General features: G+C 46.7%; 1 protein-coding gene across 9 annotated transcripts in view; it reads right to left on the reverse strand.

Annotated features, from left to right (window-relative positions):
• nexn (nexilin (F actin binding protein)) overlaps window positions 1-19,675 on the reverse strand; it is a 110,191-nt gene that overhangs the window by 10,889 nt on the left and 79,627 nt on the right. For 8 of the 9 annotated variants that reach the window (XM_085983480.1, XM_085983479.1, XM_085983476.1 and 5 more), the window contains 2 exons: window positions 18,807-19,010; window positions 5,826-6,047 (listed from right to left, as the gene is read on the reverse strand). In XM_085983480.1, coding sequence (XP_085839606.1) covers window positions 5,826-6,047; window positions 18,807-19,010 — 426 coding nt within the window. The remainder of the gene's footprint in view (window positions 1-5,825; window positions 6,048-18,806; window positions 19,011-19,675) is intronic. The other variant, XM_085983484.1, reaches the window with a different exon arrangement.

Consider the following 19,675-nt stretch of genomic DNA (forward strand, 5'->3'; position numbering starts at 1 on the left):
CAGGGTCCCACTTGCCTCAAGTAGGAACACAGGAAGCAGAAAACTTCCTCTGGCCACTACGCATTATGCAATTGTAAACCCATTTTTTATAAGCGAGTTTACAATTTTGCTAAGAGTGCAGAGAAAGCCTTCCCCCATGCAGTTAAATTGTTTCGGCACTGAACACGGTTCTCCAGATGCTCTATTTCTGTCCTAGAGTGCCTTTACACATTTGATTCCTCCTCAGTGATTACAAAATAAAACGAGGGCACATCTGACCTTCCACTTGATGAGAAATCTATGGTGGTGTGGCTTCCCGGAGAGTAGATCACTGCACTGGTAGACAGGATGGACTTGCTTTCTCAGAAACCAGGGTAACTTTGGCACATCAGGTCTCAAGGTAATGAGCGTACAAGAAACCTCGGTACCTTTACAGTTTCTAACAAACTTTCCATGTAAAAATGGCACAACTACAATTCTAGGAACATAGGAACAGGAGGAGGCCATTCAGCCCCTTGAGCCTGTTCTGCCATTCAATGAGATCATGGTTGATCTGTAACTCCATATACCTGCCTTTGCCCCATATCCCTTAATACCTTTGGTTAACAGAAAGCTATCAATCTCCGATTTTAAAATTAACAATTGATCCAGCATCAATTGCCGTTTGTGGAAGAGAGTTCCAAACTTCTACCACCCTTTGTGTGTAGAAGTGTTTCCTAATTTCACTCCTGAAAGGCCTGGCTCTAACTTTTAGACTATGCCCCCTAGTCCTAGAATACCCAACCAGCGGAAATAGTTTCTTTTTATCTACCCTATTTGTTCCCCTTAATATCTTGAAAACTTCGATCAGATCACCCCTTAACCTTCAAGGGAATACAACCCTAATTTATGTAATCTCGCCTCATAACTTAACCCTTGAAGTCCGGGTATCATTCTGGTAAACCTATGCTGCACTCCCTCCGAGGCCAATATATCCTTCCTAAGGTGTGGGGCCCAGAACTGAACACAGTACTCCAGGTGTGGTCTAACCAGGGTTTTGTATAGCTGCAGTATGACTTCTATCCCCTTGTATTCTAGTCCTCTATGTCAGCTGTGGCTCAGTGGGTGGCACACTCACCTGAGTCAGAAGGTTGTGGGTTCAAGTCCCACTCTAGGGACTTGAGCACATAAATCTAGGCTGACACTCCAGTGCAGTGCTGAGGGAGTGCTGCATTGTCGGAGGTACCGTCTTTTGGATGAGACATTAAACCGAGGCCCCGTATGCTCTTTCAGGTGGGCGTAAAAGATCCCATGGCACTATTTCGAAGAAGAGCTGGGGAGTTATCCCCGGTGTTCTGGCCAATATTTATCCCTCAATCAGTATAACAACATAAACAGATTATCCGGTCATTATCACATTGCTGTTTGTGGGAGCTTGCTGTGCGCAAATTGGCTGCCGCGTATCCCACATTACAACAGTGACTCCACTGCAAAAGTACTTCATTGGCTGTAAAGCGCTTTGAGACGTCCGGTGGTCGTGAAAGGCGCTATATAAATGTAAGTCTTTTTTTTCTAGATATAAAGCCCAGCATTCCATTGGCCTTTTTGATTATTTTCTGTACCTGTTCATTTTAATGATCCATGTACCTGAACACTCTTTAGACCGCCACTGTTTTTAGCTTTGCACCATTTAGAATGTTCCCTGTTCTATCATTTTTAGGTCCAAAGTGGATGACCTCACATTTGCCTACATTGAAATCCATTTGCCACACTTTTGCCCATTCACTTAATCACAGAATCACAGAAACCCCACAGTGCAGATAGAGGCCATTTCGGCCCATCGAGCCTGCACCGACACATTTCCCACCCGATCCCCGTAACCCGTACACCAACACATATCCCACCCTATCCCCGTAACCCCACGTATTTAATCCCCCTAACACTAAGGGTCAATTTATCATAGCCAATCAACCTAACCCGCACATCTTTGGACTGTGGGAGGAAACCGGAGCACCCGGAGGAAACCCACGCAAACACGGGGAGAATGTGCAAACTCCACACAGTCACCCGAGGCCGGATTCGAACCCGGGTCCCTGGCGCTGTGAGGCAACAGTGCTAACCACTATGCCACCGTGCTCTGTCGATAGCCCTTTGTAAATTTTAAGCTTCCATCTACACTGCCTACAATGCTGCCTATCTTTGTGTCATCGGCAAATTTGGATATATGACTTTGCCATCATTGAAATCGTTAATAAATATTGTGAATTGTTGAGGGCCCAACACAGATCCCTGCGGGACACCACTAGTCACCACCTGCCAATTAGAGTACCTACCCATTATCCCTACTGCCTGTCTCCTGCCACTCAGCCAATTTCCTCACCAGGTCAATAATTTGCCCTCAATTCCATGGGCTTCTACCTTAGTTAACAGTCTCTTATGTGGGGTTTTATCAATTGCCTTCTGGAAGTCCATATAAATAACATCCATAGACATTCCCCTGTTCACTACTTTAGTCATCTCTTCAAAAAATTCAATCAGGTTCGTCAGGCTTGACCTGCCTTTCACAAATCCATGCTGGCTCTCTCTGATCAACTGAAAATTTTCCTATCCTTAATTATAGACCCTGGTAATTTCCCCACAACAGATGTTAGTCTAACTGGTCTATAATTCCCTGGTTTCCCCCTCACTATTTTTAAATAGCAGAGTGACATGAGCAATTTTCCAATCTAAAGGAACGGCAAGGAGCTGACATGGACTTTACTAGCTCGGTGTCACCGAAGCTGATACATGAACATAGGAGTAGGAGTAAAGGCCCTTCCACCATTCAGTTAGATTATGGCTGATGTATACCTCAACTCCCATTTATTCGCTTTTGTTCCATATGCCTTGATAACCTTGCCTAATAAAGTCTGTCGATCTCCGTCTTGAAAATTTCAATTCACCTACCGTCCACAGCCTTTTGGGGGAGAGAATTTAGATTCCCACTACCCTCTGTGGAAAAAGTAGTTCCTAATTTCACTTCTAAATGGCCTAATGCAGCATTAGAATTACTAATTATCTAACTTTAATATTGTGCCACCTTGTTCTGGATCTCGCCACCAAAGTAACATGGTTCCTCTGTATCGAATCCCTTTTATCATTTTAAATACCTATATGAGATCACGCCTCAACTCAAGGGAACGCAAGCCAAGTTGATGTCATGAAGGGGTTGGCTTCTCCTAGTTGAACATCACCATGTCTGTCTGTTACATAAGAACATAAGAATTAAGAGCAGGAGTCGGCCACATGGCCCCTCGAGCCTGCTCTGCCATTCAATAAGATCATGGCCGATCATCGACCTCCACTCCGCTTTCCCACCTGATCTCCATATCCCTTGATTCCCCTAGAGTCCAAAAATCTATCGATCTCAGCCTTGAATATACTCAAAGCCTCAGCATTCACAGCCCTCTGGGGCAGAGAATTCCAAAGATTCACAACCCTGAGTGAAGAAATTCTTCCTCATCTCAGTCTTAAATGGCCGACCCCTTATCCTGAGACTATGCCCCCTAGCTCTAGACACTCCAGCCAGGGGAAACAAGCTCTCGGCATCTACCTGGTCAATCCTCTACCTGAACAGTCTCTTAGAAGCGACTGGTCCTCTATACACAAAGGATAACCTTTGACAAGTGAGTGTTACACCAACTCACTTTCTTTCCATTTCTTCCTTTTCCATATCCCCTTTTTCAGAGGCGTGACACAAACTTTCATCTTCCTGCTACTGAGAAATGACACCACCCAGTGGTGGAGAATGGAGAATTACAGCACTAAGTCAGCTGCTGTCTGTCCCCCATCAGGTGGCGCACACACTGTAATTCAGTTCATTTGTCTGCTGGAATTCAGATAATTTACTTTTCCCGTTCGCCCAGACCTGGACGTTGGATTGGGTATTTGATGTCCCCTGAAATAACTTCACTAAATAGAACATCAGTTCAACCATTACTGTAGTGTCTGAATTTGAATTGAAACCACAGCCAATTGAACATTTATTTTTTTGAAATTGACAGAGGTCCCAATAAGTCTGTTTACAAAATCAACACCGATTTTATTGCCAGAATTACCTCTCTCCAGTTAATCTGTGCTGCTGAACGACGTAATGGGCATGAAAGAAAGAGAGAAAGACTTGCATTTCTATAACACCTTTCACGATATCAGGATGTCCCAAAGTGCTTTACAGCCAATGAAGTACTTTTTGAAGTGCAGTCACTGTTGGAATGTAGGGAAACATAGAAACATAGCAGATAGGAGCAGGAGTAGGAGTAGGCCATTCGGCCCCTCGAGCCTGCTCCGCCATTCAATGAGATCATGGCTGATCATCCAAATTCAATACCCTGTCCCTGCCTTCTCCCCATATCCCTTGATCCCTTTAGCCTTAAGAAATATATCCAACTCCTTCTTGAATATATTTAATGAATTGGCCTCAACTGCCTTCTGTGGTAGAGAATTCCACAGGTTCACCACTCTCTGGGTGAAGAAATTCCTCCTCATCTCTGTCCTAAATGGCTTACCCCTTATCCTTAGACTGTGACCCCTGGTTCTGGACTCCCCGACCATCGGGAACATCCTTCCTGCATCTAGTCTGTCTAGTCCTGTTAGAATTTTATAAGTTTCAATGAGATCCCCTCTCATTCTTCTAAACTCCAGCGAGTATAAGCCCAATCGACCCAATCTCTCCTCATACGTCATTCCTGCCATCCCAGGTATTAGCCTGGTGAATCTTCGCTGCACTCCTTCCATGGCAAGGACATCCTTCCTCAGATAAGGCGACCAAAACTGCGCACAATACTCAAGATGTGGTCTCACCAAGGCCCTGTACAACTGCAGCAAGACATCCTTGTTCCTGTACTCGAACCCTCTCGCTACGAAGGCCAACATACCATTTGCCTTCTTAACCGCCTGCTGCACCTGCATGCTTACCTTCAGTGACTGGTGCACAAGGACACCCAGGTCTCGTTGCACTTCCCCTTCTCCCAATCTATTGCCATTCAGATAATACTCTGCCTTCCTGTTTTTGATGCCAATTTGTGCACCGCAAGATCCCACAAACGGCAATGTGATAAGGACCAGATAACCTGTTTTAGTGACGTTGGCCGAGCGGTAAATATTGACCGGTACTCCGAGTGAACTCTCCTGCTCTTCAAAATAGTGCCGCGGGATCTCAAATGAAAGACTGCACCTCCAACAGTGCAGCACTCCCTCAGTACTGCACTGGAGTGTCAGCCCTAGATTATGTGCTCGAGTGTCTGCAGTGGGTCTTGAGCCCACAACCTTCTGACTCTGAGGCGGGTGTGCTACCCACTGAACCACGGCTGCCACCTGGACCATAAAATGTTAAAATTGCATTGTCGACAATTTAGAAAAAAAAGGGACACTTGCAGCTCCTTATCCTATCAAAGCGATTAATTACTTTTTTTAAATGCAGCGACTCTTGTATAGGCAAATGCGTAGCCATTCCACACCCGCAAACAGCAGTGGCCACTTAGCTTGATTATGGTGATGTCAGCTGAGGGAGGAATGTTGGCCGGGACACTGCGAGAACTCCATACTCTCCTTCAGGTAGTGCCCTGCAATCTTTAACCGCAACAGACAGACAAGATCTCACTTTGACATCTTGCTTGTAGGATGACACCTCCGTGCGATGCAGCACTCACTCGGTACCACATTGGCGTCCCACCCTAAGTGAGTTTAATTCCTGGAGCCAGGCTTAATCCACAGTCTCTTGACCCAGAGGCAGGAGTGCTGACGGCAAGCGGAATAGAAATATTCCCCAAATGTAAGGACCGAGACCCTTGTGATCAAGTCGATCAATCTTCTACAAAAGGGAAGATTACCTCTTTGAATCGCTCAGATTCTCTTTCCTTTATCTCCAGGTCCTCTGCTCTCCTCTTGGCCCTCTCATCTTCCACCTTCTTCTGTATTTCTTCCTCGGATAACTTTCCAATTTTTTCAAACTTCGACTTTAAATTTTTGGCTTGAATGGAACCTGTTCTTTTTAGCTTCTTCAGCTCTTCGTACTCAGTACTCACAACCTCAGTGCTCTCATTGATTTCATCCTGAAAAAAAATCAACAGCACAGATTCAGGAATTGGGGCGGGAGATGCGTGACTGGAGGCCAATTTATGACCTTTGCCCTCCATCATAATTGGCTTTTTTAAATTCTTCCTTCTTGGGACGTGCACATTGCTGGCTTTTATTGCCTATCTCCAGTTGTCTACGACTGAGTGGCTTGTTAGGCCACTTCAGAGGAGAGTTAGGCCTGGAGTCATACAGTATATAGACTAAGACCAGGTAAGGACGGAAGGTTTCCTTCCCTTAAGGATGTTAATGATCTGATAGTTTCCTGGTCACTTTTACTGCTACCAGCTGAGGGAGAAATATTGAGCACACCCACCCAAGAGGGCAGACGGGGGCCTCGGTTTAACATCTCATCCAAAAGATGACACCTCCGCCAGTGCAGCACTTCCTCAGTACTGCACTGGGAGTGTTTGCCGAGATCTTGTGCTCAAGTCTCTCGAGTGGGACTTGAACCCACAACCTTATGACTCGAGAGGCAAGAGTGCTGCCCACTGAGCCACGGCCAAACCTAGATGTGCTCCAACCTGCCACTCCTGCTGCATGAAAAATTTACAGTGGTGGCAGGGCAAGCTGAGAAAGCGGTTAAAAAAGTAAACTGGATCCTGGGCTTCATAAACTGAGGCATAGAGTACAAAAGCAAAAGGAAGTTATGATGAAGCTTTATAAAACACCGGTCCAATTCTGGGAACCGCACTTTAGGAAGGATGTGAAGGACTTAGAGAGGGTGCAGAAAAGATTTACGAGAATGTTTCCAGGGATGAGGGACTTCAGTTACGTGGATAGACTGGAGAAGCTGGGGCTGTTCTCCTCAGAGCAGAGAAGATTGAGAAGCGAGTTGATAGAGGTGTTCACTACAAGAGAGCGCGAGAGCGAGAGATCGGGCCGGAGATAAAAGGGCGTGACTGAGCTGACCAGCGGGACTACAAGAGAGCGAGCCCGGAGCAGCGCCAACCAAGCTGGGAGGGTAAGAAGTCGAAAGTGTGACGTCACAGGAAAGCAGGGAAGCGATTGGTTGGTCAGTATTTCTCTCTTTTTCTTGGGCATTGGTTTAAATTAAGAGCCGGGATTAAAAACTAAACGTTCAAAACTGAAACACTTAATTAATTAAATACATTAGAGATGGCAGGGCAGGTGATGTGTTACTGCTGCAACATGTGGGAGCTGGTGGACACCACTGAGGTCCATGGCGACCACATTTGCAGTAAGTGTTGGTTGCTCGAGGAACTTTGGCACCATGTTGATGAGCTGGAGTCCGAGCTTCAAACACTGAGACACATCAGGGAGGGGAAGAGTTACCTGGTCGCTGTGTTCCAGGAGGCAGTCACACCCCTTAGATTAATGAATTCAAATTTGGTCTGTGGTCAGGGACAGGTGGGTGTGACTACAAGCGAGGCAGGTATGGGGAACCAGGAGGTAGTGGTGGAGGAGCCTCAGCCCTTGCTCTTGTCCAACAGTTACGAGGTTCTTGCTCTCTGTGTGGGCGAGAGCAGGGACTGCCGGGAGGATGAGCAAACTGACCAAAGCAATGTGGTAAGGGAGCCATTCAAGTGGGGGGAGCAAAAAGAAATATGGTAGCGGTAGGGGACAGTATAGTGAGGGGGATAGACACTAGTACGATAGCAAAATACTGCAGATGTTGGAAATCCGAAATAACAACAGAAAATGCTGGAAAAACTCAGCAGGTCAGGCAACATCCGTGGAGAGAAATTTGAGTTGACGTTTCGGGTTGGACCCTTCTTCAAAACTGGAAAGAAAAGAAACTAGATCGGAGGCAGGGCTGCGATCGGACAAAAGAATAAAAGAAACAAAAGAAGTAAAAGAGATTAGAAGCTAGACGAGATAGTAATAGGCTGGGATTAGGTGTAAAGTGTACTGGCAGGGCAAAAGATAGCTGCCAGGTGTGAGAGAGAAACAAAAGGAAAAGTGGGGGGGGGGGGGGAAAGGAGTGGAACAATTACAAGAGAAAATGAAATGGGGGCCGAGCTTATGATCTGAAATTGTTGAACTCGATATTGAGTCCGGAAGGCTGCAGAATGCCTAATCGGAAGATGAGGTGCTGTTCCTCGAGTTTACGTTGAGCTTCCATGGAACGATACAAGAGGCCAAGGACGGTGAGGTCCGAGTGGGAATGGAGCGGTGAATTAAAATGACAGGCGACCGGAAGCTCGGGGTCACCCTTACGGACTGAACGGAGGTGTTCCGCAAAGCGGTCACCCAATCTGTGTTTGGTCTCCCCAATGTAGAGGAGACCGCATCGTGAGCAGCGAATACAGTATACTAGATTGCGAGAAGTGCAAGTAAATCGCTGTTTCACCTGGAACGGGTGTTTGGGGCCCTGGACAGTGGGAAGGGGGGAGGTATAGGGGCAGGTGTTACATCTCCTCCGCTTGCACGGGAAGGTGCCAGGCGAAGAGGAAGGGCTGTTTGGGGTGATAGAGGAGTGGACTAGGGTGTCTCGGAGGGAGCGGTCCCTGCGGAATGCTGAAAGGGGAGGGGAGGGGAAGATACGTTTGGTGGTGGGATCACTTTGGAGGTAGCGGAAATGCTGGAGGATGATCCGTTGAATGTGGAGGCTGGTGGGGTGAAAGGTGAGGACAAGGGGAACCCTATCGTGGTTCCGGGAGGGAGGGGCAGGGGTGAGGGCAGAAGTGCGGGAGATAGAACTGACACGGTCGAGGGCAGTGTCAACCACAGTAGAGGGGAATCCTCGGTTGCGGAAAAAGGAAGACATGTCTGAAGCACTGGTGTGGAAGGTGGCGTCGTCGGAGCAGATACGGCGGAGAAACTGGGAGAATGGAATAGAGTCCTTACAGGAAGCGGGGTGGGAGGAAGTGTAGTCCAGGTAGCTGTGGGAGTCAGTGGGCTTGTAGTAAATATTGGTCGATAACCTATCCCCAGAGATGGAGACGGAGAAGTCGAGGAAGGGAAGGGAAGAGTCCGAGATGGACCATGTGAAGGTGAGGGAAGGGTGGAAATTGGAGGCAAAGTGAATGAAATTGTCAAGTTCGGGGCGAGAGCAGGAAACGGCACCGATACAGTCATCAATGTATCGGAAAAAGAGGTGAGGGAGGGGACCCGAGTAGGACTGGAACAAAGATTGTTCCACATAGCCCACGAAAAGGCAGGCATAGCTAGGACCCATGCGGGTACCCATGGCAACACCTTTGATTTGGAGGAAATGAGTGGAGTTAAAGGAGAAGTTGTTCAATGTGAGAACAAGTTCAGCCAGGCGGAGGAGGGTCGTGGTGGATGGGGACTGGTCGGGCCTCTGTTCAAGGAAGAAGCGGAGCGCCCTCAGGCCATCCGGGTGGGGGATGGAGGTGTAGAGGGATTGTACGTCCATGGTGAAAAGGAAGCGGTTGGGGCCAGGAAACTGGAAACTGTTAAAGTGGCGGAGGGCGTCCGAAGAGTCGCGGATGTAGGTGGGAAGAGACTGGACAAGGGGAGAAAAGATAGAGTCAAGATAGGAAGAGATAAGTTCTGTAGGGCAAGAACAGGCTGAAACGATGGGTCTACCAGGGCAGTCCTGTTTGTGGATCTTGGGAAGGAGGTAGAAGCGGGCTGTGCGGGGTTGGGGAACTATGAGGTTGGTGGCAGCAGGGGGAAGATTTCCAGAGGAGATGAGGTCAGTGACAGTCTTGGAAACGGTGGTTTGATGTTCGGTAGTGGGGTCATGGTCCAGGTGGAGGTAGGAGGAGGTGTCGGAGAGTTGGCGTTCAGCTTCCGCTAGGTAGAGGTCAGTACGCCAAACAACAACAGCACCACCCTTGTCAGCGGGTTTAATGACAATGTTAGGGTTGGATCTAAGAGAATGGAGTGCTGCAAGTTCAGAGGGAGGTAGGTTGGAGTGAGTGAGGGGAGCAGAGAAATGGAGACGGCCGATGTCACGGCGGCAGTTAGCGATGAAAAGATCTAGAGAGGGTAAGAGGCCAGGGGGAGGGGTCCAGGTAGAACGGGAATTCTGCAAGCGGGAGAAAGGGTCAGTTGTGCGGGGGGAAGACTCCTGGCCAGTGAAGTGGGCACGGAGACGAAGGCGGCGGAAAAAAGAGCTCAACATCGTGCCGAGCTCGAAATTCATTGAGGTGGGGGCGTAAGGGGATGAAGCTCAGGCCTTTGCTGAGGACTGATCGTTCAGGGTCAGAGAGTGGAAGGTCAGAGGGGATAGTGAAAACGCGGCAGGGGGTGGGATTGGGAGAAGGGGGGTCAGAGGAAAGTGAAGGGGAAGAAGGTTCCGGAGGGGCGTTGGTGTCCAAGAGTTGATGAAGCTTGCAATTCTTGACATCGGAAAGGAAGAAGAAAAGTTTTTTGCTGAAGCGTCGGATGAGTCGAAGGATGAAATGGAACTGTGGACCCGGACAGCTTTGAGATAGAGTGCGCCGGTGTTGCTGAAGAGAGAAGTCGAGTGTGTTCATGTGGCGCCGCATGGCGTTGAGCGTGGATCTCAGGATGCGGCGAGAGCAGTAGTTCGAGGAACGATGAATATCTTGGAGATATTTGTAATCCTGGGTGGATCCGAAGCACGAAGGGTGGAAGTTTAGTTGGAATCCACGTGGAGTGGGTGACCGCTTTGCGGAACACCTCCGTTCAGTCCGTAAGGGTGACCCCGAGCTTCCGGTCGCCTGTCATTTTAATTCACCGCTCCATTCCCACTCGGACCTCACCGTCCTTGGCCTCTTGTATTGTTCCACGGAAGCTCAACGTAAACTCGGAACAGCACCTCATCTTCCGATTAGGCAGTCTGCAGCCTTCCGGACTCAATATCGAGTTCAACAATTTCAGATCATAAGCTCGGCCCCCATTTCATTTTCTCTTGTAATTGTTCCACTCCTTTTCCCCCCCCCCCCCCTTTTCCGTTTGTTTCTCTCTCACACCTGGCAGCTATCTTTTGCCCTGCCAGTACACTTTACACCTAATCCCAGCCTATTACTATCTCGTCTAGCTTCTAATCTCTTTTACTTCTTTTGTTTCTTTTATTCTTTTGTCCGATCGCAGCCCTGCCTCCGATCTAGTTTCTTTTCTTTCCAGTTTTGAAGAAGGGTCTAACCCGAAACGTCAACTCAAATTTCTCTCCACGGATGTTGCCTGACCTGCTGAGTTTTTCCAGCATTTTCTGTTGTTATATGGGGGATAGACACTGTTCTCTGCAGCCAAGAGCATAAGTCCCGAAGGCTGTGGTGCCTGCCCGGTGCCAGGGTAAAGGACATCTCCTCTGGGCTGGAGAGGAACTTAGAGTGGGAGGGGAAAGATCCAGTTGTCGTGGTCCATGTAGGTACCAATGACATAGGTAGGACAAAGAAACAGGTTCTGCTGAGGGAGTGTGAGCAGCTAGGGGCTAAATTAAAAAGCAGAACCACAAAAGGTAATAATCTCTGGATTACTACCTGAGCCACGTGCAAATTGGCATAGGGTAAATAGAGTCATAGAGTTATACAGCACAGAAAAAGGCCCTTCGGCTCATTGTGTCCGCGCCGGCCATCAAACCCCCACGCAGCCATCTCTTTTAAGGCCGGCCATCAAGTCTCTTCTAATCCCATTTTCCAGCACTTGGTCCGTAGCCTTGTATGCTATGGCGTTTCAAGAGCTCATCTAAATGCTTCTTGAATGTTGTGAGGGTTCCTGCCTCTACCACCCTTTCAGGCAGTGAGTTCCAGATTCCAACCACCCTCTGGGTGAAAAAGTTTTTCCTCAAATCCCCTCTAAACCTCCTGCCCCTTACCTTGAAACTATGCCCCCTGGTTATTGACCCCTCTACTAAGGGGAAAAGTTCCTTTCTATCTACCCTATCTATGCCCCTCATAATTTTGTACACCTCAATCAGGTCCCCCTCAGCCTTCTCTGCTCTAAGGAAAACAACCCCAGCCTGCCCAGTCTCTCTTCAATAATTAAGCGCTCCAGCCCAGGTAACATCCTGGTGAATCTCCTCTGCTCCCTCTCCAATGCAATCTCATCCCCCCCTATAGTTTGGCGACCAGAACTGCACACAGTATTCCAGCTGTGGCCTAACTAGCGTTTTGTACAGCTCCATCATAACCTCCCTGCTCTTGCCTTCATTAGCCGAGGCATAGAATATAAGTATCCCATATGCCTTTTTAACCACCTTATCTACCTGTCCTGCTGCCTTCAGGGATCTATGTACATGCACACCAAGGTCCCTCTGATCCTCTGTCCTTCCTAGGGTCCTACCATTCATTGTGTATTCCCTTGCCTTGTTAGTCCTCCCAAAATGCATCACCTTCCACTTTTCAGGGTTAAATTCCATTTGCCACTGTTCTGCCCATCTGACCAACCCATCCATATCGTCCTGTAGCCTGAGGCTTCCCTCCTCACTATAAGATCAGAGAGATGAACGAGTGGCTCAAAGATTGGTGTGGGAGAAATGAACTTCGATTCCTGGGGCACTGGCACCAGTACTAGGGTAAGAGAGAACTGTTCCGTCAGGACGGGCTTCATTTGAACCAGGCTGGGACCAGTGTCCTGGTGAATCGAATAACTAGGGCTGTAGATAGGGCTTTAAACTAAATAGTGGGGGGGAGTGATCTGCTGAGCAGAAATTTAAAAAGTCAAAGAAAAATGAGAAGGCAAAAGTGCAGGGTAGCGATTGGGGTAATGTTAACCAGAGTATGACAGGAAGGGACAGAACGTATACACATAAGAGTGCATCAGAAAGAGGGGTCAGAGTAGAGAAAAATGGTAAAAAGACAAAATTAAGAGCTCTATATCTGAATGCACGCAGCATTCATAACAAGATAGATGAGTTGACAGCACAAATAGAAATAAATGGGTATGATCTGATAGCCATTACAGAGATGTGGTTGCAAGGTGACCAAGGCTGGGAACTGAATATTCAGGGGTATTTGCCATTTTGTAAGGATAGGCAGAAAGGAAAAGAAGGTGGTGTAGCTCTGTTAATAAGGGATGAGATCAGTGCAGTAATGAGAAATGATATTGGCCTAGAAGATCAAGATGTAGAATCAGTTTGGGTGGAGATAAGAAATAATAAAGGGTAAGAAGTCACTGGTGGGAGTAGTCTACAGGCCCCCAAACAGTAGCCACACTGTAGGACAGGGTATAAATCAAGAAATAATAGAGGCTTGTAAGAAAGGTACGGCTATAAACATGGGAGATTTTAATTTTCATATTGATTGGACAAAGCAAATTGGCAAAGGTAGACTTGAGGAAGAGTTCTTAGCGTGTATGTGGGATGATTTCTTGGAACAATACATTGTGGAACCAACCAGGGAGCAGACTATTTTAGATTTGGTAATGTGTAACGAGGCTGGATTAATTAATGATCTCGAAGTGAAGGATCCTCTTGGGAAGAGTGATCATAGCATGGTAGAAATTCAAAATCAGTTTGAGGGTGAGAAAGCTAAATCTGAAACTAGTGTCCTGAACTTAAATAAAGGTAATTACAAAGGTATGAAGGCAGACTTGGTTAAAGTGGACTGGGAAAATATATTACAGGGTAAGACTGTAGAAAAGCAGTGGCAAACATTTAAGGAGATATTTCATAACTCTCAGCAAAGATATATTCCAGTGAGAAAGAAAGACTCTAAGAGAAGGATGAACCATCCGTGGCTAACTAAGGAAGTAAAGGATGGTAACAAATTTAAAATAAATGCATACAATTCTGCGAAGAATAGTGGAAGGCCAGAGGATTGGGAAATTTTTAAAAACCAGCAAAGGACAGCTAAAAAAATGATAGAGAGAGAGAAGATAGCTTATGAGAGTAAGCTAGCAAGAAATATAAAAACAGATAGTAAGAGCTTCTACAGGTATATAAAAAGGAAGAGAGTAGCTAAAGTAAATGTTGGCCCCTTAGAGGATGAGTTTGGGGAATTAATAATGGGAAACAGGGAAATGGTGGAGACTTTGAACAAATATTTTGTATCAGGCTTCATGGTAGAAGACACTAACAACATCCCAATAATGGATAATCAAGAGGCTATTGGGGTGGGGGGGGGAACTTAAAACAATCACTATCACTAGCGAAAAAGTACTAGGCAAACTAATGGGACTAAAGGTGGACAAGTCCCTTAGACCCGATGGCCTGCATGCTAGGGTCTTAAAAGAGGTGGCTGCAGAGATAGTGGATGCATTGGTTGTAATCTACCAAAATTCCCTGGATTCTGGAGAGGTCCCAGCGGACTGGAAAACCGCAAATGTAACGCCCCTATTTAAGAAAGGAGGGAGACAGAAAGCAGGCAACTATCAACCAGTTAGCTTAACATCTGTCATTGGGAAAATGCTGGAGTCAATTATTAAAGAAGTGGTATAGCAGGACATTTAGAAAATCATAATATAGTCAAGCAGAGTCAGCATGGTTTTATGAAAGGGAAATCATATTTGACAAATTTGCTGGAGTGCTTTGAGGATGTAACGAGCAGGGTGGATAAAGGGGAACCAGTAGATGTCATGTATTTGGATTTCCAGAAGGCATTCGATAAGGTGCCACATAAAAGGTTACTGCACAAGATAAGAGCTCACGGGTTGGGGGTAATATATTAGCATGGATAGGGGATTGGCTAACTTACAGAAAACAGAGAGCCGGGATAAATGGGTCATTTTCAGGTTGGCAAACTGTAACTAGTGGGGTGCCGCAGGGATCGGTGCTGGGGCCTCAAATATTTACAATCTATATTAATGACTTGAATGAAGGGACCGAGTGTAATGTAGCCAAATTTGTTGTTGATACAAAGATAGGTGGGAAAGCAAATTGTGTGGCGGATGCAAAGAATCTCCAAAGGGATATAGATAGGCTAATTGAGTGGCCAAAAATCTGGCAGATGGGAGTATAATGTGGGAAAATGCGAGGTTATCCACTTTGGTAGGAAAAATAAAAAAGCAAATTATTATTTAAATAGGGAGAGATTACAAAATGCTGAGGTATAGGAGGATCTGGATATACTTGTACATGAATCACAAAAAGTTAGCATGCAGGTACAGCAAGTAATTAGGAAGGCAAATGGAATGTTGGCCTTTATTGCAAAGGGAATGAAGTATAAAAGTAGGGAAGTCCTGTTACAACTGTACAGGGCGTTGGTGAGACCACACTGAAAGTGTTGATGAACACATGGGAGTATGATATTGTTGCTATCACGGAGACATGGTTGAGGGAGGGGCAAGAATGGCAGCTCAATATTCCGGGGTATAGAATCTTCAGGCACGACAGGAGGGGGTGTCGCAATATTAATTAAGGAGACAATTACTGCTGTAAGGAGGGATGATATATTAACAGGTTCCTCTAATGAGGCCATATGGGTTGAACTTAAAAAAAAAAAAGGGGGCTAGCACTTTGCTGGGAGTGTACTATAGGCCCCCAAACAGCCAGGGGGAGATAGAGGAACAGATATGTAGGCAAATCTCAGAGAATTGTGCAAATAATAGGGTAATTATAGTGGGGGATTTCAACTTCCCCAATATTAACTGGGATAGTCAGAGTGTGAAAGGCTCAGAGGGTGTAGAATTCTTAAAGTGCATCCAGGAGAGCTTTTTGAGCCAGCATGTAGAAAGTCCTACGAGAGAGGGGGCGGTACTGGACCTAATTCTAGGGAATGTGGCCGGGCAAGTGGTAGAAGTGTTAGTAGGTGAGCACTTTGGTGACAGTGACCATAATTCGGTGAGATTTAAGGTAGTCATGGAAAAGGACAAGGATGGACTGGAAATAAAGGTTCTAAATTGGGGGAAGGCCGATTTTAATATGATAAGGCAGGATCTGGCCAATGTGGACTGGGATCAGCTACTTGAAGGAAAGTCCACATCGGAGCAATGTGAGTCTTTCAGAAAGGAAATTGAGAGAGTACAATGGCAACATGTTCCCGCAAAGGTCAAGGGTGGAACCAACAAGCCCAGGGAACCTTGGATGTCAAGGGATATACGAGAATGGATTAGGAAAAAAAGGGGGGCTTTTGGCAGATACAAAGGACTAAAGACAGAGGAAGCCCTAGAGGAGTATAAAAAGTGCAGGGGGATACTTAAAAAAGAAATTAGGAGAGCGAGGAGGGGCCATGAAATAACACTGGCAAGCAAAATAAAGGAAAATCCTAAGGTGTTTTATAAGTATATTAAGGGCAAGAGGATAATGAGGGAAAGAGTAGGGCCCATTAGGGACCAAAGTGGCAAACTGTGTGTAGAGCCAGAGGATGTAGGTGGGGTTTTAAATGAATTTTTTGCATCTGTGTTCACTATGGAGAAGGACGATGTGGACATAGAAATCGGGCAGGGGGACTGTGATATACTTGAACATATTAGCATCGAGAGGGAGGAGGTACTAGCGGTTTTAGCAGGCTTAAAAGTGGATAAATCCCCAGGCCCGGACGAGACATATCCCAGGCTACTATGTGAGGCAAAGGAGGAGATTGCAGGGGCTCTGACACAAATTTTCAGAACCTCTCTGGCCACAGGGGATGTGCCAGAGGACTGGAGAACAGCTAACGTAGTACCGTTATTCAAGAAGGGTAGTAGGGATAAACCAGGGAATTACAGGCCAGTGAGCCTAACATCAGTGGTAGGGAAATTATTGGAAAAAATTCTGAGGGACAGAATTGGTCTCCACTTGGAGAGGCAGGAATTAATTAGGGATAGCCAGCATGGCTTTGTCAAGGGAAGATCATGTCTGACCAATTTGATTGAATTTTTCGAGGGGGTGACTAGGTGTGTGGATGAGGGTAGTGCAGTGGATGTGGTTTACATGGATTTCAGTAAGGCTTTTGATAAAGTCCCGCATAGGAGACTGGTCAGGAAGGTAAGAGCCCATGGGATCCAGGGTGCCTTGGCACATTGGATCCAAAACTGGCTTTGTGGCAGAAGGCAGAGGGTGATGGTGGAAGGTTGTTTTTGTGACTGGAAGCCTGTGTCCAGTGGGGTACCGCAGGGATCGGTGCTGGGTCCCTTGCTGTTTGTGGTCTACATTCACATCCAAATCATTAATGTAAAGGGTATGATCAGTAAGTTCGCAGATGACACGAAAATTGGTGGGGTGGTAAATAGCGAAGCGGGAAGCCTCAGGCTACAGAACGATATAGATGGGTTGGTCAGATGGGCGGAACAGTGGCAAATGGAATTTAACCCTGAAAAGTGTGAGGTGATGCATTTTGGACGGACTAACAAGGCAAGGGAATACACAATGAATGGTAAGACCCTAGGAAAGACAGAGGATCAGAGGGACCTTGGTGTGCATGTACATAGATCCCTGAAGGCAGCAGGACAGGTGGATAAGGTGGTTAAAAAGGCATATGGGATACTTGCCTTCATTAGCCGAGGCATAGAATATAAGAGCAGGGAGGTTATGATGGAGCTGTACAAAACGCTGGTAAGGCCACAGCTGGAGTACTGTGTGCAGTTCTGGTCGCCACACTATAGGAAGGATGTGATTGCTTTGGAGAGGGTGCAGAGGAGATTTACCAGGATGTTACCTGGGCTGGAGCGCTTCAGCCCTGAAGAAAGACTGGACAGGCTGGGGTTGTTTTCCTTGGAGCAGAGAAGGCTGAGGGGGGACCTGATTGAGGTATACAAAATTATGAGGGGCATAGATAGGGTGGATAGAAAGGAAATTTTCCCCTTAGTAGAGGGGTCAATAACAAGGGGGCATAGATTCATGGTAAGGGGCAAGAGGTTTAGAGGGGATTTGAGGAAAAACTTTTTCACCCAGAGGGTGGTTGGAATCTGGAACTCACTGCCTGAAAGGGTGGTAGAGGCAGGAACCCTCACAACATTCAAGAAGCATTTGGATGAGCACTTGAAATGCCATAGCATACAAGGCTACGGACCAAATGCTGGAAAATGGGATTAGATTAGGCAGGGCGTGATGGCCGGCGCGGATGCGATGGGCTGAAGGGCCTCTTTCTGTGCTGTATAACTCTGACTCTACTGCGTACAGTTTTGGTCTCCTTATTTAAGGAAGGATATACAGGTACTTGCATTGGAGGCAGTTCAGAGAAGGTTTACGAGGTTGATTCCGGAGATGAAGGGGTTGTCTTATGAAGAAAGGTTGAGCAGGTTGGACCTATACTCATTGGAGTTTAGAAGAATGAGGGGATCTTATTGAAACATAAGATTCTGAAGGGACTTGACAGGGTAGATGTAGGGAGGATGTTTCCCCTCGTGGGGGAATCTAGAATTAGGGGGCATAATTTCAGAATAAGGGGGCACCTATTTAAAATGGAAATGAGGAGGAATTTCTTCTCTGAGGGTCGTGAATCTATTTAAGGTGGAGATAGACAGATTTTTGAACGATAAGGGAGTCAAGGGTTATGGGGAGCGGGCAGGGAAGTGGAGTTGAGGCCAAGATCAGATCAGCCATGATCTTATTGAATGGCGGAGCAGGCTCGAGGGGCCGAATGACCTACTCCTGCTCTTACGTCTTATGTTCAAAATCATGAGGGGTCTGGACAGAGTAGATAGACAGAAACTGTTCCCATTGGCAGAAGGGTCGAGAACCAGAGGACACAGAATTAAAGTGATTGGCAGGAGAACCAAAGGCGACATGAGGAAAAATAAATTTACGCAGCCGGTGGTTAGGATCTGGAATGCACTGCCTGAGAGGGTGGTGGAGGCAGATTCAATCGTGGTTTTCAGAAGGGAATTGGATAAATACCTGAAGGAAAAAAAATTTGCAGGGCTACGGGGAAAGGGCGGGGGAGTGGGACTAGCTGAAGTGCTCTTGCAGAGAGCCGGCATGGGCTCGATGGGCCGAATGGTCACAGCACAGAAGGGGACCATTCTATGATTCTACCCACCTCTCCCATTTCCTGTCGTTGTTGTTCAAATTCTTGTTTCTCCAGTTCCAGTTTCTGCCTTCGCTCCTCTTCCGTGCGTCTTTTCTCTTCCTCCATCTTTTGCTTCAAAAGCTCTTCAAAGTTGATTTCCAATTTGCGTGGAGAGTGGCCGTCATCAGAATCCGAGAACATTATCTTGGAGTCGGTTGGTTCGTCATCAAATACCTATTTTCGGGGAAGGGTGGGGGAAAGACAGTCTTTGTCAAAAGTTTATCCCTCTACTAAAACTTGTAATCATTACTCGCAAGGACACACAACTCTTTCCTGCTCACCCAAAGGCAGACTCTTGTTTGGCATCTTGTGAGTGTCGATGGTCAACTATCCGGGATAATTAGGTCAAACGTTATTAAAGGATGACCGTATGATATTAAAGGTCTGTTTTGCAGTGTTGTCCACAAGGATAAATATTACCCCTCCCCCTCCCTCATGAATGGAGTCACTCTCAGTGATGTACGGTCCCATGGCTGCCAGCTGCCCTTCTGTACATAGCCCAAGTGGCCATTCACAGCAAGTGTCCGTAGCCTGTTTGATTGTAGGAGGAGCATCATAACTGAGTCCTATCTCATTCTCACCCAAAGTGGACTTTCCAGCACGGTTCACCGGTGAACAATCTGGAGCAGGAGCCCTGGATGGTTTTTCCGTTTCTGCAGCACAGCAGAACTGCACAATCGACAGTGTGATTCGTTTTTTTTAGTACCGCACTTTACAAAATGGACCATGTGATCTCCTGGACTGGTTTTGATCGCCTGAGGAGGTTGGCAAGGAATTGTCCAGAATATTTTCCCTCTTATTGGCCCTGGGCTTTACTTTGTTTTTTTTTGCCTATCCCG

Source organism: Somniosus microcephalus, chromosome 3 (assembly GCF_052327205.1).
Source record: "Somniosus microcephalus isolate GS21.2 chromosome 3, FLI_Smic_1.0, whole genome shotgun sequence".
In the NCBI taxonomy this organism is placed as follows: Eukaryota; Metazoa; Chordata; class Chondrichthyes; order Squaliformes; family Somniosidae; genus Somniosus; species Somniosus microcephalus.